General features: G+C 39.9%; 1 protein-coding gene across 4 annotated transcripts in view; it reads right to left on the bottom strand.

The window, feature by feature from the left end:
* The window catches only part of PPP2R5C (protein phosphatase 2 regulatory subunit B'gamma), a 149,580-nt gene that overhangs the window by 4,556 nt on the left and 118,552 nt on the right, over positions 1-26,472 (bottom strand). For all 4 annotated transcript variants that reach the window (XM_090034041.1, XM_090034040.1, XM_090034043.1 and 1 more), the window contains 6 exons: positions 21,666-21,719; positions 15,013-15,183; positions 14,127-14,254; positions 12,388-12,489; positions 11,628-11,700; positions 9,182-9,298 (listed from right to left, as the gene is read on the bottom strand). In XM_090034041.1, the coding sequence (XP_089890167.1) occupies positions 9,182-9,298; positions 11,628-11,700; positions 12,388-12,489; positions 14,127-14,254; positions 15,013-15,183; positions 21,666-21,719 (645 nt within the window). The remainder of the gene's footprint in view (positions 1-9,181; positions 9,299-11,627; positions 11,701-12,387; positions 12,490-14,126; positions 14,255-15,012; positions 15,184-21,665; positions 21,720-26,472) is intronic.

Here is a 26,472-nt window from a genome sequence, read left to right as displayed (position 1 = left end):
TACCCATACCTTTCAGAAATCTGGCTAGATGTCCCACAGGATCTGTCACAAACCCAACTCTGTTTCCAATAGCTGAATCCATCACCACTACAGTTTTTCTTTGACTTCTGAAAGTAAAATCCATCCCACACAGAGTACCTCCTTCTCTTGTCCCTGCATCAGAAATGATGCTCCATATCATAGACATTAGGGCTGGAAGGGACCTCGCAAGAGCATCAGGTCCAGCCCCAAAGTGGTTCCCAAATTTTTTTGGAGCCAGTGAATCTATCAGTTCTCAAAAAATCTGCCAAAATATCATCATCTAATGAAGTGGGAAAAGGATGGCCCTAGTGTCATATACAGATCATCTACCAAAGCCTTGCAGGCTACCCAGGGTTCATGGACTTGCACTCTGGTAATCACTGCCTTGTGTCATTCAGAAAAGGGGTGTCCACTTTTGTAGCCTGCCATCATAAAATTCAAGTCCTGGCTAAATTACACAACCATCCTGGTCTGTTCTAAGCACCAGTATGCAAGCAACTACTTTTTATGTAAATCACTAAGTGTTACAATCTAGGTACATATGCAGTCTCTGCTACTTTAGTAGGAGTGTCTCTCAAATATTTAAATGCAGAAAAACAAATATGCTTTCATTTTCATCTAATAAGAGAAACACCTTAATTAGATTGCAGGTTGTGTTTTAGAAAGAGGGGGATGTCATGCAAGTATGTTTGGTTCCTGAAAACACGTCTTAAGTTGAAATGTCATAATTCAAAACTAGTTTTTCCATAGGAACAATGTTATAAGTGGGGGACTGGTTCCTGAACCAAGGCCTGATGCTCTATTTTCACCAAAAATAACCCAGAATTTTGTACGCAATCAATTATAGATGAGAAATATAGCTACGTTAATGTATTTATATTGTAAACAGCAATCATATTGATTAGGAAGGACTTCTTGGAGGTGACTTCGCTGGACTGTTTGAAGGGTTCTTGGCTGGAGTCTTCTCGGGAGTCTTGGCTGCAGATTTTTCTGGACTCATACCTGCTTTCTTAAAGGGAGATGCACAATGCAGCGAACTCATTCGCTAGCATGGCGTGGCATGGGATCAAGCATCATAAAGTCGAAACTGACACCAGAAAGTTGAAACAGGGTGTCACTTTATAAACATCCTAAGTGTCGTTCGATGCAACTCAAAATGTCTCAAGTCAAGGACTGCCTGAACTGTACTTTGTTCAGAAAGTGGAGAGGTTCAAAATCCCTAAGGTTTTGAGAGGGTTGGTTTTTTTTTTATACCAGCAGGAAGTTGTCTTGGAACATTTCCTGTCTCAATAGCAAGTCTAAGCTAAATGTATTGAACAGCAGCAGGCCTATTGTTAAAATTAAACATAGAGAAAACTAGACCTAAACTGTCATGTATCTTCCACTGCTGAAGCCATGATGATTTTGAACAAAAAAAGTCTTTCTTTTATAGAAACAAATACGACAAAGGGTTTTTCAAAACACCTCTTAGGAGGCATGCAACTAACTAATCCTGTTCTCAACATTTTATAATCATTAGTTCAAATGAGAAATGTCCTATTCTTAGTAAAACAAGAAATTTGGTTTTGGAAGGCGTCTCACTGGAGAGCTTTTTTATGAGACAAAAGAGGTCAAATGCAATATGATATTAGGCTTTGTAAAGTTATTTCAATTTATAATATCTGTGACTGTTTCTGATCCACAGAAAAAGGTATGCTAATATAAGCTTAAAAGGATCACATCAAAGTAAATGCATTGAGAAAGTAATGTTACAATTGACTGGGTTAGCAGCAAAACATTGGGCAGGATACCACTAAAAACAAGCATTTTTGATGAAGATAATCTTTCTAGTAGGATGGAAGATAATTAAAAACCGAGAGCAAGAAGAATAAGGGTAAGATTTCCAGATTGTGTAGCTCTGCTGAAGTCAATGAAGTTGTCCAGAATCTGATCTTGAGGGACAAAATCGTAGGAAAAAAAAAAAAAAAAAAATCGCTAGTTTTGCTACTTATATTACTGAAATAAGAACACCTATAGAAACACTATAGGCAAATCTTACAAAGATAATATAGAGACTTCTAATAACTATAGGACAAAACAGCCAGTAGGAGAACATGTTGTTGGAAGAATTCTGCTGTGGATGACAGACCTCTAAAGTTGCATAACATTTTAATGAGCAATTGAGGCAATTTATTTCTGCACAAATCATGATTTTCCAAACTTATCTGCTTTAACACTTAAGCTAAGGGACCTTTGAAATAAACCAAATGCTAGTCTAACCTTTAGCGTTTGAAGCTAAAAAAGAAAAAGCTTCATATTATTAAAATTAACCTTTTGTGCTCTCATTTGCCTTACTTTTCTTTTCTCACAATTAATAAAATATTGGCTTAATGCATCTCTGCAAATCATGTTGACATATCACATATTTCCTCTTCTGGAGCCTCCTTGTCTTGTAACTAGTTTCCAGAGATAATTCCACTTCCTTTTTTTTTTTAAAATAAGCCTCTTTACTAATGAATATTTTGAAAAGTTCCTCTGTGCAAGTTTAAGTGCACCAGAGGTATCTTCTGAGAAACTAATGAAAGTCCAAATCCTATCAGGCTTCTAAGACCTCTAAACAGGCAGAAGATAGGGCAGGATGGCACCTTAGACACTAGCTGGTTCAGAGGCATGAGTTTTGTAGGCACTTCATCATATATCTACTTTGTCTACTGTAGATACATGATGAAGCGCCTACAAAACTCATGCCTCTGAACCAGCTAGTGTCTAAGGTGCCATCCTGCCCTATTTTCCGCCTGTTTAGAGGTCTCAGAAGCTGGATAGGATTTGGACTTTCTCAACCAGCTGATATGTAAGGTGACACCATGCCCTATCCTCTGCTTGAATTGAGACTAGAATGGCTAACCGGCTCTGTGCTAATTGACCTTTAGGGGGGTTTTAGGTGTCTCAGTCTCTAAAAGTGTGATCCTATTTGTCCTCCACCCCTGGAAAACTGTTGTTTAATTTACCTTGCTAATGCCCTTTGACCTTAAATGCCCAAGTCAAAAAAAAAAAAAAGAAAAGAAAAGAGGCCGACTCTTAAAAAAGACTGTGTGAGTGGAGCACTGTTCCACCTTTGGACCAGTAGCCTACTGCTTATGCTCTATCCCAGGAAACGGGAGGCCCTGGGTTCTAGCTTCACCTCCACATTGTTATTTGAACCTCCATTCCCCATCTACCGTCTCATACATCAGAAATACCCTAACTACTAGGCAGGACTAAGGGCATCCATCCCTTCCATTTAATCTGGGCTATAATGTGGTAATAAATGCAAAACTGAGTAGGCAAGAAGAAGAGCAAATAAAAGGATTCTACACACACAGCCAAGCAAAGAAGAGAGTCCCCTGGGCTCTTTCTGCTCCTTGCTCCCAATGATAGGGAGATACCCTTTACTCTACCTAACCCAGGGGTGGGCAAAATGTGGCCCGTGGGTCAGATCCAGCCCGCCAGGCCATTCTATCCAGCCCACGGGGCCCTTAAAGAATTAGAAAATGAATATTAATTTGCCACTGGCTGTTGGTCATGCGGCCCTCAATGGCTTACCAAAACTCAGTAAGTGGCTCTCCGTCCAAAATAATTGCCCACCCCTGGCCTAACCAATAGCCTAGTAGCTAGGACACCATTCTGGATAGAGGGATGTAAGGGTTCATACCTTCTCAGGCTGAATGGGCCTAGAATCCAGGTATCCCACTTCCTAAGCAAGTACAGTAATCACCATCCTATTAAGCAATAGTAGGTGGGTCCTTTCCCTCTTCTGGAAAGCATCTCCTCAGGTCAGAATAGGATCCCGAGACAATGGAGGAATATAACGTGCAGCCCTAAGTCACATATATGCCTGAGGAGCAAACGGTCACACATTCTATTGTGCTTAATAGCTTTTCCTACTAGCTGCTTCAGGGCAAGTTTCCCCCCAGTGCTTAGTTACTGATTCACAAGTTGGTTGCTGCAGCACCCTGGGGGACTGCAAGATCCTTTTAGGGGTGCTACACAACATTAAGATTCAGGCATCTGCTATGCAGATGTAGTCCCACAACACCCAGCCACAGAAGCCTGGCAGTCCTGTGCCCATAGCAACCGGGGGGGAGGGGGATGCAGAATAGTATTCCCCTCAGGATCTGCGCCACAGGAGCCACTGATTTAATCTGCGTCCCCCCTAGATATACTGTCTGGGCATGAACAGGGCACCGGGGCAGCCCCCAGGGAGCCTGCACCACAGGACTGCTGCAGCTGACAGGCAGACTTGCCACACATTGGGTTCCTGTAGCTCAGTATCATATCTATGGAGGACAAGGAACAGAGCTGCACCTCCCATGGCTAAAATACCGAGGGGGTAGCCCCTCTCTACTCCCCTTACATACAGGGTGCTGGGCTGCTTGGCATCTATGTCTGGGTGGTGTGGGGCTGTGCCTACACAGCACAGATGATTGGGAAAGGGGGAAAATGCTATATTTGGTGCCCCTGACACAACCAGCATGCAGCAAGCTTGCTCCTCAGCTCCAGTAACCTGTGCCCAAGGTACTATAGCAGCACGCACAGAGTGCAGAGAGCTGGGGCAGGTAAGACCTCCATCCCCCAACTCAACTCTCCAGTGGTCAACATGCTCTGCCCAGGACACTGCAGGGCCTTGCTATGCCTCTGTCTGGAGGCGCATATGGTTCCCCACTGAGGGAACAGGAAATGTATGCGTCTCCCTAGGATCTCCCTCCAGAGGCTTGATATGTATGTTTTGGCCAAACAGCCTTAGTGTCTAGTAGGTGGAAAACTATCTGGGCTCTTATTTCTAAGTACTGTATTAGCCACTTGAGAGTCTCACTATAATGTGATACAGACATCCTCAATTAAGCTAATTACTGCACAATTTCTTTACCCAGGTGTTTTTCCATGATGAAAAATTATGAATCCCAAAGTAATTCTACCCACTTTTTGTCCTGAATGGTAGAAATCCAGTTCAAATATAGAACCTCTGCAAATAGATCCTAAGTAAAACAACAAATGTCAAGTTGAAAAAAAATGTTATACATTTTCTTCTTTTTCCAGGCAACAATATGTTCCCGAGGCACTTCAACAGCTGCATTGTTCAGGTTGTGTTAAATGTCCCATTTACATTGTTATTTAAATCCCTTGAATATAAACATTTCCAGAATGGCCTTATTTTAATAGGTACTCTTTACATACTCTAGGGCATTCTTGGTAGGATCAGAAAGGCTTTTAAATATTTTTTCTTCAAACTTCCCTATTTTTCCAAACCCAAAGTCACAAGCTTAAAATTTTACAAGGAGTTCTGGACTACTGGAAAGACAACCATAATTTTGGGGAAAATATTGTAGCAAGATAGTCAACTCATTTCCCATGGAAAAAAGTTACTGGGAGAGTAGAGGGTGAAGGCACCAAATCTTTGTGAGCTTCTGCTTCAAAACTTCCTCCATGGCTTTAATAGGACTGGTTCCCCTTCTCTCCTGCACCTTACCTCCTTCTTTTTTTTAATCTTTCCCCAGTGTTACATTATTTATATTGACCTGGCTACTTCCTCATTTCTCAATAAAGCTCTTTCAACCAGCTACTTAAATCAATTCTTCTCAGGTGTGTTTGATTTCTGCAGCAATAGACAAAGTTGACATATGTATGAAGACTAATCAGGCCAGATCTCCCATCTGATAGATCAGAGGAACCTGGTCAGATGGGGAATGTTTTTCTGTAACAGGATGATCAAATCTGATCCTGCATGGCCTCCTCCTTCAAATACCTCTACTTCCAGGTACTGTAACCCATTCCACAGTAGAGAAAAGTTTTCATTTACATTACAAAAGAATGGAATCATATAAAATTAGGGTTGAAAGGGACCTCAGGAGTCATCTTGTCCCACCCCCTGCTTAAAGCAGGACCGTTCCCAACTAGATCATCCCAGCCAAAGCTTTGTCTAGCTGGGTCTTAAAAACCTCCAAGGATGGAGAGTCCACATCCTCTCTGGGTAACCTGTTCCAATGGTTTGCTACCCTAAGTTTTAGAAAAGTTTGTCCTAATATGGAAACTAAACCTCCCTTGCTGCAACTTGAGACTGTTGCTTCTCGTTCTGTCATTTGCCACCACTGAGAACAGTCTAGCTCCATCCTCTTTGGAAAACCCCTTCAGAGAGTTAAAGGCTGCTATCAAATTCTGCCCCCCACCATCTTCTCTTTTCTAAATAAGCCCAGTTCCCTCGACCTCTCCTCCCAAGTCATGTGCCCCGGCCCTGAACCATTTTTGTCGCCCTCTGCTGGACTCTCTTCAACTTACCCACTTCCTTTCTGTAGCGGGGGGCCCAAAACTGGACACAGTACTCCACATGTGCCTCACCAGTGCTGAATAGAGGGACATAATCTCTTTCCTTGATCTGCTGACAACACACCTACCAATGCAGTCCAGTATGCCATTAGCCTGGTTGGCAAGTAGGGCACATTGCTGACTCGCATTCAGCTTATTGTCCACTGTAACCTTCAGGTCCTTTTCTGCAGAGCTGCTGCTCAGCCAGTCAGCCCCCAGCCTGTACCAGTTAAATACATGAGACTTTGCACTCACCCGGTTGAACCTCATGGGATTTCTTTTGGTCCAATCCTTCAATATATCAAGGTCTCTCTGAATCCTAGCCCTATTTCCAACACATCTACTACTCCCCTCCCCCAGCTTGGTGTCATCTACAAACTTGCTGAGGGTGCACTTTTTGCCACCTTCCAGGCCACTGATGAAGAAATTAAACACCCAGACCCAGGACTGACCCACTTGATACTAGGTGCCAACGAGACACTGAATTTGATTACTACCCTCTGAGCCAGATAATTCAACCAGTTTTCTATCCACCTTACAGGCCATTTATCCAACCCAACCTTCCTTAGCTTGCCTGTGAGAATGTTATGGGAGATTGTATCAAAAACCTTGCTAAAGTCAAGGTATACCACATCCACTGGTTTCCCCTCATCCACAGATCCAGTCATCTTATCATAGAAAGCAACACAGCTTAGCACAATGAAGCCCTAATCCTGACTGGGGTTCCTGGGTGCTACCTTATGCCAACAGGGCAATAGGAAGAAACTCCCTTCGTCCAGTTTTCTGCTGCGTGTGGCACCTTGCATGTCTAGGAAAAGGGGGAGGAAGGAGGGGGGGGTCACATGATATACAAGAGACTGATAGTTTTACTTCACTTCATTGGAATTTATTTTGCTGTCCCTGGCATCCACCACTCTTAAAATTCAATTCTTTTAAAACCACTGGGCTGGAAGGCACCACCTGGTTAAAGTCCAGTCTCCAGTGATCATCAGCAATGATGCAGTAGATATACAGTCCAAAGGAGTCCACAAGAACGGCAACTCTGGCTTTTCCCACCCAAAGACACAGAGCACATTCTTGTACCTTGTAACAAAATTAGATATGAAACCCTACAATATTTCACAGGACAAGAGACAAGCAGTGAGGATAATATCAATACCAGGGCTAGTGGCTGCGATTTAAAAATTTTCAGTCTTACAATGGAAATGAACTTTACATCGTAAATGGTAAAATGGTAATTTTAGTTCCCTGAAAGCTAGTTTCAGTTGGTTCTCTAGATGAAAAGTCCCATGAAACTGAATAGTTTGCAGTACTGGGCAGCTTCTCACAAAGCCTCCTACAAGCCTCAAGTGCATGTTCTACATCATGCATTGGAAACCCCTGGCACATGTGCCAGCGTGTGGCACATGAAGGCTTTTTTCTTGGCACCTGTGCTTCAGGGTGGATGGTAGGGGATCCGTGAGGGGCTTGATCCTTGTTGTGGCAGTGCAGCCCCAGCTCATTCCCCACCATCCGCCCCAAGGCACACATGCCCTTGCCACCGGCAACAAGTTGGGCCAGGACTCTGTGGATCCTGATGCAGCTGCACGCAGTCTCCCAGCTGCTGCGACAGCTGGCCTTGGCTCTGGGCAGGTGCCTGCCACCTCACAGCAGGAGACAGGGAGGCTGTAAGCAGCTGCGCTGAGGTCTGTGGAGCCCTGGCGTGGCTTGTTGCCAGCAGTGGGTGCGCATGCACCTTGGGGTGGATGGTGGGGAAGGGGCCAGCGCTGCACTGCCACAAGAAGGATAGGGCCCCTCGTAATTCCCCTCCCATCTGCCCCGGCATGCTAAAATCTTACAAGCTGAGGTTTCACGTGATTTTGGCACTCTGCCCAAAAACACTGCCAACCTCTGCTCTACATGTAAGGAGTACCCTGTGAGGCAACACAAGAGAGCACTTTTACAGCACAACAGTAATTACGTACAACAGATAGCCACATAAAAGCAGCTCTATACACTCCTGCCAGTGTTTACAAGTGAATCAACAATCTCAAGGCTAGCCATGCCAGAAGGTGTTGACAATCTAAAAGTAATCATCTCAGACTATATATTGTCACCCATTGGTAAGAAATCAGTGCAGTGACTAATATGGTCATCCCAGAACCAGATAAACAGCTCAGGGCAAAGGAAATTCTGAAGACTCAAGACACTGCCAGTTATGCTGCCACTATTTTCTACAGAAAGAAGAAATCAAATACAAGGAAAAGTCAGCCAGATTGGCAACACTGAAAACTGGCAACATTACTAAAAGATTATTCTCTTTATGCCTGTTTGTGTTACAGATGTAATACACTGATATACACAAACTTAATGCAGTGCACTTTAAAAGAAGAGAGATGATGCAAGTGCTCTGTTAATGACAAAATCTGATCATATTTCTTAAAACTCTTCCTTAGTGCAAGTAAACTAGTATAGAGAAAAATTACACAACCTGTCTTTTTAAATCACCCTCAAAATTTACGTATCATCTCCAGTGTGACAAGGATTAAAAATTTCAAGGTGGAAGGAAACAAAAAGTGTACAGAGAATGTCACAAAACATACAGTACCAAACATGCAAAGGGGAAATTTAGATTTCTGGCTACTCCATTATAATTTTAAAGTATCAGCTTTGATAATAAATAGATTGTGATAGGATCCAACAGTTAAAATTGCTGTAAATACTACTGAAGATTATTTTCTAAAGGTTAATAGATGCTGCTCTTTTTTGAACAAGCTAGTGCATATATTTAATATGTACTAATAGTTACAGATTTGTAAATTAAGTTTGCAGAGTGCAATTGAATATCTTCATGTGGTACTACCTGACAAGCCTCTTCTTTCACTGTCTTTTTCAGCATCTGCAAATCTTCAATTAAAGGCCCATCTGTTTCCATTGCAACAGGACTGTTCAGCACACTGGAGTCACTATATACTGGGTACTAATAAAATGCAAAGCATTAAAAATAATAATTTTTAGCAACAAAACCTATATACTAGGCGCAATTCATATTATTTCTGTGATTGCTAATTTGAGACTAGCTTCGGTATTATATATTTTTAGTATCAGAAGTAATTATGTTCCCTGCATGGACTGAAAAATGAGAAAAAAAATCCAATTCTGGCAGAAACCTATTTAAATGAGAGTAAAACACAAAATGACACTTTGAACTTGCATAAATCTGAGTTTTAAGGTAAGGGAAGAAAAGAAAAAAAAATCTTATTTTGCCAGTGCTCAAGCTCTGCTATTGCCAACAGCTTAATTTCACTGTACTAGTACACTGTTAAATTAACAAAAAGCTGTAATGCATAGTGGTTTTACCTGCAGATACAAGCTTGCATTTGTAACAAAAACCACTCAGTAATAAAAGATCAAATTCAACCTATGGCTGATTTAAATAATCTCATACTTTGATTAACACTTCTCTTTTAATGACTATAAAATAGGAACATATGGGGGACCTTTACTAACAAAAAGATCTGATCAATTAAATTTTATACAACCTCAACTTAAAATGTAGACTGCTAGTCTGCAAATATCCTGACAGTTTATATTTTCATTTTAAAGCAGGTGAACCACTCTTCAGACGCAATAAAATTGTTTTATACATTTAAAAGCCATTGAGACTTTTTCCACAAATATTAAGTTACTGCATAGGTCAGTTATAAATACATATACTTTCTTTCACATGTGACATGACAAAGCAGAAAAATGAACAAAATAAGTGGAAAATGATTAAGTATGCTATATACTGTGTGATTTTTTTTTTGTATATAATATTCAGAGTTAGGGTTACCTCCCAATAAGAAATACCATTGAAGTTAGGAATATAAAAAAAATGCTAGATAAGACAGTAAAAAGATACAAATTCTGAGAGAAAATGTTCCCAATGCAAAACAAAGTGGTTAAGCACAAGCACATATATCCTTATGTAGATTTTTTTTGTGGTCAAGGACAAAGTGTTAAAAAACCCCTAATTTTAAAATTTAACTAGTTGATTATGTACTCATTTTTCATTCAAGCAGACTATGCACAGTATCAGGTGCAGTGATTATGTTAAGTAGCTTTAAAAAGCTTGCATAATTATAAAGCATGACTTTTAAAGAACAGTAGCATAATTTCACATTTCAATTACTGTAATTATGTACCAATCAGATAAAAGTCACACCAGTTATTTAGCAATGCACAATTGCTTATCATTTGTGAGAAACAACAAGTTTATTCTGAACTAACATATACTGTTCATTAAATGAGCTTGTATGGTACCATTTAAATAACAACAACAATACTTATACTAATAATATAAATACTACTACTACTAAAATAATAAGCCTTATTAGCAAAAGGTTAAATCAGAAAGTTCCCATGACAGTGATCCATGTAAATTATAAATAGAGCCATCAAAATAAAATGAATTTTGTTACCAAAGTTGTAAGTATTTCTGTTTTCACAGAAATTCATGGGTTGTTTATAAAATTACAATATATTAACCTAATTCAAGTGACTATTGCTAAAATGTCTCATTTATATGTGTTCTCAGAGTACCACTGACATTAATTGCCAGAAATGGCATACATAAAAAAAAATAAAAAAATCTTACTGAAACGGCTTTGGCTTAATAAAGCCTGCTGCAAGCTTTAATAGGAACAGACATTAACTTAGTTTTAAACTTGAAATTAGGATCGAGGATCCCAGAATGCAGCCATGGGACTATTCACCAGTTGAACCTAGCCAGAAGTGTTTTCTATTGATATGAAAAATTTAAAACCGAAACAAATGAAGCACCAAGCAGAAACAGCAGTCAGGAACATGTAATATTATGTTAGCCCATTTGACATGGAAGAGTAAATAATCTGACCCTATCACTATGGACACAGACCAGGAGTTATTTTTGGTAGAAATACTCCTAGTCTCAACGGTCTTATTTTAATTTACGTTTTCATTTGTTTACAAAAAGTTTCAAGAGACAGGAAGCTTCTGTGTTTATGCAATTCTAAACAAATCACTTTTCAGACCACAATTATATAGGTACATCATATGAAAGAGACAGGAACAGGTACTTCAACTTTGTTTGAAACCCTTATATTCAAAATAAGTACTTGCACAACAGAAAGTTTCCAAATTTTAAAAGCATTTTATTGGAGAACTTACACATACAATATTAGTGAAATTATTTTATTTCCAGGGTTACTTGCATACCTGTTTTCCCCACTAACGTTTAACAAAAACTAAAATGTTTTAACATGAACATGTTAATCTTTTCTAAATACCTGGGGATTTGATTTGGCTAGATTTTCTATTTTAACCCACGCTTCTTCTCGTTCCTTCAATTTTAGCTTCTCTCTGAAAAAAAGAAAGTTAAAAAATAGAAATAGATCAGTTTACCAAATTCAAATAATAAAATTCATACAAGTGTAAAGGAACATTTATTAGAATAATGAACAGCTGACTATTTTACACATCTAAATAGGTCCCTACAAAGGCCAAAGTATAATTTATAATTAAAAAACAAAACAAAAAAACCCAAGTCAGCTTTTGCCCACGTACATATGCTGCACTGCTATGCGAGAACAAAGCTAAAAAAGGGTTGCAAATTCAGGACAACATTAAAGAGAAAAGAAACGGCTCAAGAAAACAATGACAAGCAGATGATCCTTATTGCCGTTTAGCTTTTTTGATTGTTTAATGGTTTTATGTTGCTAAAAGTAGCACAATTACAAAAGAACAATCACATTGCTGGGATGGTTTAGTCAGAGATGATCCTACCTAGAGCAGGAGGCTGGACTAAATGACCGTATGAGGTCCCTTCCAGCCCTACTTTCCTACAATCTTCTGTATTTAAACTGGTATACACTCTAAAGTGCATGTCCAATTATGTAAAAAATAAGCAAATAAAAAAAACTATTTCCAAATTAGATACCTCATCAGTATTGGAGAAATGGAGAAAAGCAAATTCACATGAAAAATATTCTAAACTCTTATTTAAATTGGTCTAAATTAGAGTAAACTAAACATTAATATGACACTTACTTCAGCTTCTCTGCTTTAAATTGTTGTGTGCAGTCATCGAACAGTTTTTGGTTCATCTCCATGAAGAGTTTCAGAGCATTGTATATCAAGCCATGTATTGTCCTATAAGTAAAACTTCGGGTTGAAACTCAGAGTACTTTAAACTTTGAAATCTATTGTTCTGGTCAACAGTAGCCAATAGCCTACATAACTGGAAAATTACATTATTTTAGAATAAGTGAAAACAAAACTAGTTAATGGATGTTTCAGTTTAGCTACAGTATGGCTAATACAAACACTAAATAAATAAATCCGTTGAACACATTTTTATTACTCTACAGAAGTATTTGCCATTTAATAATGAAAAATATTCTTCAGAAATCTTAACTCTCCTTTATGTAGCATTGAGTGTTAATAAGGTTTTGTGAAGTTTAAGAATTGATATTTTGATTAAATATCATTAAACAAAATAAGATGGCAATAAAGATATCAACAAAAAATGTATATTATCAACCAATTCTAGAAATATTTCCATTCTGTAAGGGGAATTATACTGAAATAACTTATCTTTAAAAGTATAGACACCTAACACACAATGTTGAAAAATACAAAATGCTGAATCACAATTTTAATGGCCCTTTAAAATTGTTTTCTTGAACACAGATTAGAGAAAGCAAGAAAAATGAAGTAAAAGAAATCTTCACCTGCAGTAGATAGCATTTCCTGCCAGGGAAGTTTAAGTTACTCTGTAAAAGTAATCTATTACACGTTACTGATTACCAGATCCAAAAAGCAATCAGTTACACGATTACTTTGCACCATGCATTTGAGGTACACAGTGAGAATGTGGCTGTACTGGGTACTATGGCATCACTCATGCTCAGGATAGAATGAATGGAGGACCACAAGAGAGAGAGAAAAAGACAGAAAATGAACTATATTTACTATTCATGGTTTCTTTTTTTTTAAAGAATACAATTAAAGTAGTAATCTAGATTATATTTAACCAATGTGTAGATTACCTATATCTAGTCATTGTAATCTTTCATTTAAAACAATATTCTTTACTCCTTATTTCTTTCACTATGATTAATAGCAGAGTTATCAAGGCCAGCCCTTCAGTAGTCCTTGATCCACAGCCATCAGCAGGCTGTGGAACCACCATACCACAAGCATTAGCATAGTAGCTCAAAAGGTGCATGGAACAGAAGCGACTAGGTTTGCTTTCATGCTTGAGTTCTATGCTATTGTACACTTGCAAATAAAAAAGGAAATATGTAGTAAAAAAAAGAGAAAAACAGATGACAAATGAGAAGAATAAGGGAAAAGGAGATCTGAACATGGGCACAGAAAAAACCCATCAATGAAAACACATGGATCAACAAAGTGTAGGTCAGCAACTAAAATGTCTACAGTAGCATAATACAAATTAACATATAAATAATGTGATAATTCAAAATAAAAGTGGTATGTATACGACTAGATGAGCTAATGTGAACTGTACACTGGCACTATAGTCCATGCTCTCAAATGTCCTTTGGCAGTGGTATGGTAGTTAACTGTACTCATCTTCAAATTAATGTCAAGGGAGACATATAGTCATTCTACACGATTATAACTACAAGTGGCAATTCAAAAAGAAGACATTTTAACCCTAACTGTCTGAACCTAAAATTCTACACAGATAAGTAGCATTAACAAAATTAACTAAATTCTTTAAATATATTATCAGATATTTTAGTTGTAAAAGATTCTCTTACTTGTTCCAATGTGTTTTTGAATTCCTGTACAAGGATGGAAACATGATGGGCAAAATCTTTCCTGCATTGTCACTGATTAAACTCATAATATATTCGTTATTCCAGTAGTATAGTGCTCGTTCGGCCACCTATAAGACATGAAGGTAAGAACTCTTTCAGTCAATTAAACCTTATTAGACAGATGACAACTGAGATACCCACCAAAAATGACAAGAGGAAAGTTAAATCAGAATTTATGTATCAGCACCACTGGATGGGCTTTCTGACTACCTGGAAACACTTGTCAGGTAATCAATCTTAAATAAAAATGGACAGACTGCAGAGTGTATTTTGAAAAATATCAGACTGTAGAGTAAAAAGCAGACAATGAACTTAAAGTTTCATGTGCTGGATATGAAGTTTAAATTATTAATTCCTACAGGGAAAAACAGTGCTCTCTCAAGAAAGAGTGAACACAAGTCTTCTCTAATTAAAAGCAGTACAACATAGCAATTATGGACAAAAACTTTGAAAACCAACTCGAAACTATAAATATTTATTCCTGTATTTCCACTGCAGTGTTAAGATTTCAAGGATTAGTTAAACTTCAGAAAACGAAATTCCAGGATTCTGCTGCCAAAAAATAGAGGGAGATGTTAAGCTGAGCTTAACAGAACCCTGAAATGACCCTATTTTGGTAAACACCTGAAAAAACTGAACACACTTTAGGAATATTCTATTTTTGTAAAACAAATGTTTAAAAACCAGCCATTTTTAATCAAGTATAAAATCACCTATTTAAGCAACTGTTAAATCTCATATTTTGAGAAGTTTAGTACAAATAATTATCAAAGTCATTAATTAGTGATGTAAAATTCCTTTCAAATTAGTCCAAAAAAGTACAGACCTGGAAATGTGGACTGGATACACATTTGGCTAGCTGCCTGAAAAGAGGCTCCATAACCTTCACAAATTCAGATGGTTCAATAACATCTAAAATCTCCTCTAATTCATTTAAAAACATGACTTCTTTTGGACTGTGAGTCTTTGGCCAGTATTTCAGCAGTGCCATTACCACCTGCAAAAACAAAAAAGTTTACCATAAAAAGCCTGAATACAGTTGGGATAATAAGTTTGTTAATTCCTCATCTTTGCCCTTGTACTAAAGAAAAATGAATTTCTTATAGAAACTGTTATAATTAACAAAGTATTTTCTTTTTTGTTATCAGAATATAAGACTGAAAACTCTGGTCTCAAATAGTAGTAGAGATAGGCATGACGAACGGTCATGAAAATTACCATACTATTTCCAAAACAAAGAATTATGAAATCAAATGGAAAACGTGATGCTCCAAAACATGAACAATTACATTAAAAGGAAGGGCATAGTTATCAAGAAGGTGAAATATACATTTCTGACACCAAACAATATAATTAACATACAAAATCAAATGTTTCTGTTTTTGCAACAGTTAAACCCCTTTATTTTATAAACAAAGTTATCTGGGTAAATGTGCTATTTTTTTATTAGACCAACTGAATAGTTGGAAAAATTGTACTTTACCAGCTTTTGGGTGCAGGCACCCTTTTTCAGACATACCCAATCTCCTATCCTCCTTTGTTCCCTTTCATATTTGGGATTAGATATTGAAAATCCTTACTGGTGTAACTCAAGTCTCACAAAAGACTTCTACTGTACAAATTACATTGTTTGTGGCTTCTTGTAAAGGTTAAGTTCACAGACTGTTGTGGACATGCACAACTTCTCAATGACAAGACTGATAAAAAAATACTGTGTACTATTAACACAATCCTCTTTTGCTCCTTTATTTATACTTGTCAAAGATGTGGGCAGTCCAAAACACGTAAGGCAAAAATCTTAAAATCTAGAAAGTTATACCGACTTAAAAAGTGTATTTACTGATACTTCTATCACCACGGTCAATTATACAGAATGTGTAAGATCTGAAACTGGAATGGCACTTTTAGCATAGACTGAGCACTCTTAAAATCCATATTTTGCATAGAAAAACTGGTGCTTTTTTATTATGCAATAGATTGCAATATGAAATTAGCACAAGTTTTAAAAATATATTTTTCTTTTAGACCAAAAATACATAGATAACATATGTACACATATGATTATAAAAGTTATCATCTAATATTAGCCATTCTACTTGAAAGAAAGTTTTCCTTTTCTTTAGTTGGAAAATTTCTCTATGAATTAAAAGCCAAGGGTAATTATAGATGGTGAATATCAAGAAAACATGAAACACTGAACAGTCATTTCAGGAAAGAAACTTGCTTACATATAATTAGTTTTTGAGACAGAAGGATGAACAGTCATAACTCAATAACGTTCTGAGGGCAGCCTAGCGAAAGAATTATGAAAATTTACTAAACAAGCTGCAAAATCTACTCCCTCATTTTATTTCTTTTTGGGTGAGGGCTGACTTGGTATATTTATTAATTATGGAAGCTGGCTCAGCATGTCCACAGGTGGCATGTAGAATGACCTTCAGGGAAGGCTAGCTGTGAAATAAGGAGGGTTCTCGCTCATGAATAAATAATTGTAGACCAAGAAGTGGCAACAGCACCAGGATGTGGGGGGGACAGCAGATGGCAATGCTCTCCCTCCTGAAAAGCCACATATATCCTCTGAAGGTGCTGTGGCTTGGTGAGTACAGGCTGCCACTATAATAAGCCTGTCCAGCCCCCAGCCATGGGCCTATGAATCCTCAATGGTGGAGTAGGTGGACGAGGGCTGCAGGGAAATGTGATCTCCAGTTGTCTTCACCTCCTTGCCATTGGATCAAGGTCCCATTCTGTCAAGAGCCTTATGGAAGCTGATGTGCAGCAGCCCCTCCACAATAAAAAGAAACCATGCCCAAACTTGAAAATGGATTTAGCATATTTTTCAAACCCTTCAGCAGCCAGCTAGGGATGATGGGAGCAGGACTGCGAGGCCTGGAAGCTCCTAGTCATGAACTGGCATGAAGGTGGCACTTAGAAGAATGTCATCTAGCACTTGGATTGGAAGGAGTGCAATTTGGCAGCTGTTTACTGACTGGGCAGACCTTTTTAGGATCGACTCTGCTCACACCACGTGAGGAGGATGCTAGAAAGGGTGCCCTAAACAGTCTCTTACTCCGCTTTTCCTGACTGGATAACCACATGCAGTGAGATTCACCTTTACCGTGATTAAAATAATGGAAACACAATCATTTTTGGGACCTGGAACATCTGGACCCTCATGGACAATCCTAACAGTGAACACCCAGAGTACTGCACTGCAACTGTGACTCAAGAACTCGGGTGACAACACTGACATCCCTGCACTAAGCAAGACCCAAGTGAGAGATGGGCAACTCAAAGGAAAAAAAAAAAGGAGGTGGCTATATGCTCTTCTGGAAGGGCAAGCAGGAAGGAGAACACCAAGTTAATTTACCATTAAGAATGAACTCACAAACCAACTCAACAAGTTCCGTACTGGACTTAATGAGCACGCCTCATGACTCTCCATTTTAAAAATCGGCAGGGAGTCTATACGCCACTGTTGCCAGCACATATGCCCCAACTTTCAACGCCACTGATGAAACCAAGAAGGAATTCTACGTCAACTGAGATCAAGTATTCTCTGACATTCTGGGGGGGGAGAAGACTTATCCTGCTTGGTGATTTCAATGCCAGAGTTAGAAGGGACTCAAACCTCTGGAACAGAATCATGGACAAGAAAGGAGTGAGAAAAGTCAACTCCAACGACATGCTCCTCTTGACCAAATGTAGGAAATGTGGGACTCTCCATCGCCACACCCTGTTCCACCAAAAAAACAGTTACAAGATATCATGGGAACACCTGCAATTTAAGCACTGGCACTTGATTAAGTCATAGTTCATGGCCAGGATCGCAAAGATGTCCGCACCACTTGAGCTATGCTAGGAGGTAATGACTGCTGGACCAGTCACTGACTCACCCGCTCAGTTATGTCATTCAGATTGGCTCCCAAACAACAGCTGAAGCAAAATCAATGGCAATGGAAAGTCAACATTGAAGGACTCAAGGATTCAATCAAGTAAGAGCTCTTCTACCACCGCCTCAACAAAAAATTGGTGAATTACAATTAATAACAATGGGAGAATGTTAGCAGCGTTTGGTTTCAAGTCCACTGTCATCAGCGCCTGTGAAGAGACGCTTGGATTCACTACCAGGAAATATAAAGACTGGTTTGATGAGAACAACCAGGAGATCCAAGAGTTGACTAAGTCCAAAGCCGTTTGTTTCTGGCAAAAAAAACTTCAACTTGGGAACAGTCAGCATTCATTTACCAGGGGAAAGTCATGTCTGACCAAGCTGGTTGCCTTCTGCGATTAGATGATTAGCTCTGTTTGTGGGGAAACAAGCTGATGTGATATACCTTGACTTTAACAAGGTTTTTGATATGGCCTCCTACAACTTTTTTGCAAGCAAGCTAAGGAAGTATGCGATGGATGAATGGACTGTAAGGTGGACAGAAAGCTGGCTGGATCATTGGACTCAATGGGTAGCGATCAATGGCTCAATGTTTAGTTGGACACCTGGTATTAAGTGGAATGCCCCAGGGGTCAGTCCTGGGACCCCATCATTCAATATTTTCATTAATGATCTGAAATATGGGATGGAGAGCACCCTTAGCAAGTTTGCGGATGACACCAAGCTGGGGGGACCAGTAGATATGCTGGAGGGTAGGGCTCGGATGCAGAGCAACCTAGGCAAATTGGAGGACTGGACCAAAAGAAATCTCACAGAGGTTCAACAAGGACAAGTGCAAAGTCCTGTACTTAGGAGAGAAGAATCCCATGCATTGCTACAGGCTTGGGACCAATTAACTAAGCAGCAGCTCTTCAGGAAAGGATGTGAGGGTTATAGTGGATAATAAGCTGGATACAAGTCAGTATGCCCTTATTGCCAAGAAGGCTAAACAGCATACTGGGTTGCATTAGTAGAAACATTGCCAGCAAATTGAGGAAAGTAATTATTCCCTTCTATACTGCACTGGTGAGGCCACATCAGAAGTACTGTGTCCAGTTTTGAGCCTCTCACTACGGAAAGGTTGTGGACAAATTGGAGAGTCCAGTGGAGGGCAATAAAAATGGTTGGGGGCTGCGGCACCTGACTTATGAGGAGAGGCTAAGGGAACTGGGTATTTAATAGAAACCTTCAAATTACCTGAAGGGTGGTTACAAAGAGGATGGAGCTAGACTGTTCTCAGTGGTGACAGATGATGGAACAAGGAGCACTGGTCTCAAATTGCAGCCAGGGAAGTTCAGCTTGGATATTAGGAACAACTCTCACTAGGATGGTGGTGAAGCACTAGAACAGGTTACCTAGAGAAATGGCAGAATCTCAGCCTTTTGAGGTTTTAAGGCCTGGCTCAACCAAGCCCTGGCTGGAATAATGTAGTTGGGGATGATCCTGCTTTGAGCAGGGGGTTAGACTAGATGACTTTAAGATTCCTTCCAACCCTCATTTTCTACGATTCTAACTCCAAGCAAAAGAAACCAATTCGCCAACAAGCCAAGGCAGAGGTCCAAAGGAAGACCTGCAATATGAAGAACAGATGATGGGAAGACAAGGTGAAGGAGTGTCAACATCTTGCTGACATCCACTACATACATGGGAATTTTTTAATACTAAAGCCATCTATGGTTCTAGCACTCAGAGACCAACCCCTCTGAAAACTAAGGATGGAAGAGACCAGATCAGAGGAAGGTGAGCCATCAGTAGCTGCTGGAAGGAGCATTTTGAAGACCTTCTCAATCAAGAGTGTTGTTGATTACAGCGCTTTCAATTTCATCCTGCAACACCCAGTCAGAAACTCTCCAACCCTTGATGAGGTGGCAAAAGCCATCAAGCAGATGAAGAATGACGAAACACCTGGAGCAGACTGAATCCCTGTCAAAATCTTCAAGCGGGGGGGGGGGGGGTGCGGGGAGAGCTTACTTTGCAACTCCTTGCCCTCATCTTAAGGATCTGGAATGATAAGAAAATCCCACATCACCCCAGGGATGCCATGATCATGATAATCTTCAAGAAAGGAGACAGCCCCAACTGTGGAAATTACAGAGGGATTGCCTTGCTGTCCAATGCAGGAAAGATCATTGCAAGCACCCTCCTGAACTGTTTCCTTCCTCTTGCTGAAGAGATCCTCCCAGAATCTCAGTCTGGGCTTAGGGCATGAAGAAACACAACCAACATGATCTTCACTGCTTGCCAACTGTAGGAAAAATGCTGGGAACAACATAATTCACTCTACACGGCCGTATTTGACTTCATGAAAGCTTTTGACACTCTCAACTGAGAAGCACTGTGGAGGATCCTTCTGATGCACCAATGCCCAATGAAATTTGTCACCATTTGCTGCTTGCTCCATGACAGTATGCAAGCAGTCCAGTGGGAGGACAAATGCTCCAACATTAGTGTCCTCTCATAAGCAAACAACACTAGCATTGAGGTGATGATAAACTTTGCTGGGCTGGCTGTGTCATCCAGATGTCCAACTTTAGACTTCTGAAGCATGTTTTATTCTCTCAGCTTAGCCAAGACACATGCCTGAGAAGACAGCACACAAAGCACTTCAAGGATGTGCTCAAGGCCAATCTGAAAAAATGCAACATCAATATCAACTCATGGGAGGGTACTGCCCAGCTCTACCCCAAATGGAGGAAGAATTTGTTGCAAGGATTTCAGTGCTTTAAAGCCTTATGATGACAACAGGAGATGGAAAAAAAGTGGGAGCAGCAGAAACAGTGCGTCGCAGACCAAAACAGGGAGCCATCCACCCCTACTGGAAACACGTGCCTGAGCTGCAATAGAACCTACTGATCCTGGATTGATCTGTCAGCCATCTTTGGACCCACATATAAGACATTAATCCTCAACTGTGAAGGACTGCTGTTGCTGATGAACATTTTAGAAAGCTAAGCATTTTTTATAACCTTCCATAATTCATGATCAGCACATAACATAGCGGAACTCTGATGGAAAACAGGCTTGGATGTTTCCAGACTTGACAATTAGCTGCATTTCAAACATAAGTAAAGTTCAAACTTTTTAAACGATGCATGGAATATATAATTTGCTTTTTTTTTTTTTAAATGTCAATTTATTCTTGGTTACGCTGAAGAAATTCCTCTGATTTAGGCTGTATGCAGATGTCATTTCTGCTGGAAGAAGTTTGTTCTGGTAGAAAAACAGCCTGGGAGCTGGACCATCAAAACATTCCTCCAATCCTATGGCTGGATAGTTTCATAGGCAAGCTCGCCAAGCCAGGGGGCACACTTGAGGGCTTCTCCATAGCCCCCCCCCCCCCATCTCCTCGGGGATCCCATTAATTGATAATCTCCCCTGCTTGGGAGTAAAGTAGATACACATGATAGATACAGGTTTATCTTAATAACTGGCTCTTACTGTTATCTATTACTTGGAAATTTTTGGTACAACAGACACTGAAAACAATTTGCAAGTCAAAATGTTTAAGTGTTTAAATGCATGAATGTAATAAACAAGCAACATTTACTTACTGGTTCAGTAAGTGTGCTGTCCTTTTCTAAAAACTGAACTACACAGTATGCCAGCTAAATAAAGAGAAAAATATATTAATATTCACTATTAAACTAAATTTAGTATTTTAATATAAACATATACTAAGTACAGATTGTCAGCATTAAATGTTGGGAACATTGCCAAATTCAGACAACTATTCTTATACTAAACAAACACCATTTAAAAAAATTTCTGTAGTTTGTAGACACCAGTTAGAACAGCCAAAAAAGATGATACCAGAGCTTAAATGATGTTTTGCTTGACTAGCATTCTACTTTTTTCATATAAGTTTTATTAGGTTGTTGTATACAAACACAAACAGCTTCTTGATTATTACTAGAATCAGAATCTCTTCAGTGCTGCTTCTTGCAAAAAAAGGGCCAGAATTCCAAATTGTATATTTGTCTGACAAAGGTTGACTTAAGAGAAAGTCTCTGCCATCATTTCCTTTCCACTTATCCCACAATGGGCCAGTAACAGAATATGGTATGCTCCTACTTATTAGGAAACAAGAAGGTTTAAAAAGGTTTGGGGACAGGGGTGTCAATTCAGACTCCAGAAGTTAGCACCTCTCCTTGACAGTCACAGTTCTTTCTATAGTTCTAAATCTATAACCCAAAAAATACAGGATGACAGTGATTTCAAGAGAAGGCCACAGATGACTAACAAAACTAACAGTAAATAACTATGTTGAAGGTCTCTCTTATCCCCATCTTCTAATGAACTGGAATGCTCAGGTACAGAAAAAAGTACTGGCCCATGTACAGGTATTGTATATCACCAGGAGAACTGGCTGCTCTCCTAGTAGAAGCCAGTAACATGCAAGTATTTATAAAATTTCTCCAGAAGCAAATATGTCCTCTCTGGGATAAAATTCTTCTAAGTTGACACCTAAAAGATCTCCCCTGCAAGAGAAACTCTTGCAATAAATGCCAGTATGCTGCTCCACCTCCCTCCCAGCCTGATCCAGGAGGGGAGGGGGAGCAGAGGAGAGAAGCTGCTGTTCCTCCTTGGCTCTTCCCCAGACCAGAGGTGCCCAGCATCTGGTAAACCAGGTGGGGGCACTGTCCAGCTGTTCCATTCCCCTTCTGATCCGGTTCAGTCTGTGGGAAGTATGGGGCGTTTTTTCCCCTGCTAGTTGACTCCCTGCAACAACCACACTTAATCTTACCAGCAGTCAAGAGCAGTTAAACACAGCATGGAATAACAAAATTTAAAATCCACTTTTGAAAAACAGGTCTAAAGGCTAGATGGTGAAAGAGTTCTGAAAGCTAAATAATTTAGACTTATGAGCAAGACCTTAAGTAATTCTCTCCATTGGCTCTGAAACTGGCTTCCTGAGATTTTTGCTTGTGTCCTTATTTCCTATTTCCCAGAAAGGTGAATATGACAAAGTAAAAGGGCTGAGGTAGGGTTCTCCGCTCTCAAGACGTAAAAAGAATGGAGGAGACTGGCTATGTACCAATCTAAGTCAGCAGAACTGTTCTAAATTGCAGGCAATAGCAGGGAAGTCTTCCTTGCTATAGGAGATTTTCAGTTTTATGGGGTTTCTCAAAAACTGTAGATCCAAAGTTCTTTGAATTCTTCTCTGGAACTGCTGGAGTGGGGGAGACTAGAATTTTTCTTTACCTCCTTGATTCCTATTGTACCAAATTCACTATCGAATGTGAAGAAGATTATACCAAATTCTGAAACTTTGCATGCGTGTACATAACACAAAAGTTCAAAAAAATGTGTGCTATTATATAAATCAGAAAAATATAGGCTGAAAGGGATTTCAAGGCCCTCTAGTCCTGGCAACATGATGAGGGCAACACTTACTTGGGGAAATGCAAAATTGGCAGCTGCTGCTGGCCTGGTCCCTGCTGCTGGAGGCATAGACCTTACGAGTTAGTTCATCCCCCTACTCTGATACAGAAAAACTATACCTAGATTATCCCTGACAGATGTTTGTTTAACCTGTTCTTAAATGCTTCCAGTGACAAGGATACCAAAAACCTGCCTGGTAACCTGTATCAGTGCTTGACTTACCTAGTTAGAAGTTTTTCCTATGATCTAGCCTACATTTCTTTTAGTGCATTGTTAGACTTGCGTATCCTACCCTCAGTGGACATGGAAAAAAAATCTCTTTCCTTTTTTATAGCTTTATTTTTTTGTGTGTGGGTTTTTGTAGTTTTTTTTTTTAAAACACATTTGAGTGTTACATCCCTCAGCCTTTTCTTTTCTAGACTATAACACCCATTCTTCTGAAGGGTCATATATCCTAAATATTATTTGTGACGCTCCCCTCTGAATTCTCTAAAGCTTGTCTACTGGACACAGTACTCCAGCTGTGCCCTTACCAACATTAAGGAGACCCCAATAATTGCTTCCCATATCTTACATATGATAAGACTGTTAATACTGCTTGGAATTCAGTTTACAGTTCCCTAAACTTCTTCAGATGCTTTGCTTCTGTACTGCTGCATTTGATTTTCCCCTCCTAAGCACAGTACTTGACATTTCAATGAATTCATTGTATTGAATTCAGATAATTTCTCCAATTTATCAAGATAGTTTTGAATTCTAAACCTGTTCTTCAAAGTGTTTGTCATCTCACTCAGATTAGTGTCTTCCACAAATTTTTTAAGTGCACACCTTAGTTTATCATCTAATTCATTAATGAAAATACTGAATGTTGGTAAACCCAGGAGAGACTGGCTGTACCGCAAGTCTTGGATTCACAAACAAAAATGGCACAATGTACTCTGTAGCAATGTGGACATATCTTCTGTATGGCTTTCCACAGGAGCCAGAAAATTTCCATCAGCCTCAGGTAATCTGAGGTTTACATGGAACTGAACTTTAAATAATCAGCCATGTATTCTTTTCTATTTTCATATTAAATTCTAATTTCCACAATGTACACATTTTCAGTTTTTGCAGATTTCTGTATTAGCAACAAATAACTGCATTGTATATGCTACCCAAAGCAGGTATAATGCTAGAAAGCTAAAGTGCTGAGCCTATGGATAACAGAGAAGGGAAAGACTTGCCACTCACTTGGATATGGTGAAGAATATAGAAGTAAAGAATCTATCTTCTCTTTCTTTCCTTTGAAGGTTAACTTAACCTTTACTGAAGGCTACATTGTTGGGATTAAACATTAAGGTGCTCCCTATCCCAGTCTTTTGACAGGTTTTGAAAAAGTCCTTTTTCAAAAACTATAGGCCCGTCAGTCTTACCTCAATCCTAGGGAAACTCTTTGAGAAGATCCTCAAGGAGCACATCTGTGATGGGTCAGCTTCAGGGATGACGCTCAAGGGCAACCAGCACAGTTTCATTAGGGGTAGGTCATGTCAGACCAATCTGATTGCCATTTATGATCAGGTCACAAAGGCAATGGATGCAGGTGTCACCATGGACGCAGTCTTTCTAGACTTCAGCACGGCCTTTGACACCGTCTCCCACCCCATCCTCATTAAAAAACTAGGCAACTGTGGCACTGATGCCTACACAGTCAGATGGATTGCAGATTGGCTCAAGGGTTGTACTCAGAGGGTGGTGGTGGACGGGTCATATTCAACCCGGGGCAAAGTGGGCAGGTGAGTCCCCCAGGGCTAGGTCCTTGGGCCTGCGCTGTTCAATTTCTTCATCAGCGATTTGGATGATGGGGTGAAATGCAACCTGTTTAAATTCGCTGATGATACCAAAATTTAGGGTGAGGTGAGCACGCTAGTAGGGAGGGAAAGATTGCAGCAAGATCTGGATAGGTTACAGGAATGGGCTGACATAAAAAGGATGCGTTTCAATAATGACAAGTGCAGGGTGCTGCATTCAGGCAGTAGAAACCAGCAGCACACTTACAGAATGGGAAACTCCCTTCTTGAGGACACGGAAGCAGAAAGGGATCTTGGAGTCATTACTGACTCCAAGATGAACATGGGCCGACAATGCGAGGTCACGGCTGGCAAAGCTAACTGGACCCTGTCATGCATCCACAGGTGCATCTCAAGTAGAGCCAGGGAGGTGATCCTCCCCCTCTATGTGACGCTGGTCAGGCCACAGTTGGAGTACTGCGTCCAGTTCTGTGCGCCCCACTTCAGGAGGGATGTGGACAACATTGAAAGGGTCCAGAGGAGGGCCACCCGCATGATCTGGGGACTACAGGGCAGACCCTACAATGAAAGACTGCGGGACCTAAACCTGATCAGCCTTCACAAGAGAAGGCTGAGGGGGGACCTGGTGACTGTCTATAAACTCACTAGGGGGGACCAAAAGGGTTTAGGGGAGACACTGTTTCCCCTAGCGCCCCCTGGCATGACAAGGAATAATGGACACAAATTATTGGAGAGTAGGTTTAGATTAGACATCCGCAAGAACTACTTCACAGTTAGGGCGGCTAGGAGCTGGAACCAACTTCCAAGGGAAGTGGTGCTAGCTCCTACCCTGGGGGTCTTTAAGAAGAGGCTTGATGCCTACCTGGCTGGACTCATTTGAGTCCAGTTTTTCTCCTGCCCAGGCGGGGGGTCAGACTTGAAGATCTACAAGGTCCCTTCCGACCCTACTGCTATGATTCTATGATTCTAGGTATCCAATTTTCCAGTGTTCTCAGTCCAAAAAAAACTTATCACTTCATGCAACAACTGACAATACTTCAACTGAATACCTTTTGTTAAAACGATAAGCAGTCAATGTGGCTATTAAAGCCATTAGGTTTTAATATCACTTCCAAATGGAAGTTACAGGAGGAAGTTCCCACCTTAGAACTTGTTTCAGACTATTTTGAGAATCAGAGAATCAGGA

This window comes from Crocodylus siamensis, chromosome 2 (assembly GCF_052110815.1).
Source record: "Crocodylus siamensis isolate JL-2025a chromosome 2, ASM5211081v1, whole genome shotgun sequence".
Taxonomy (NCBI): domain Eukaryota; kingdom Metazoa; phylum Chordata; order Crocodylia; family Crocodylidae; genus Crocodylus; species Crocodylus siamensis.
Note: the sequence above shows the minus strand (reverse complement) of the source record. Positions and strands in the feature narration are given on the sequence as shown.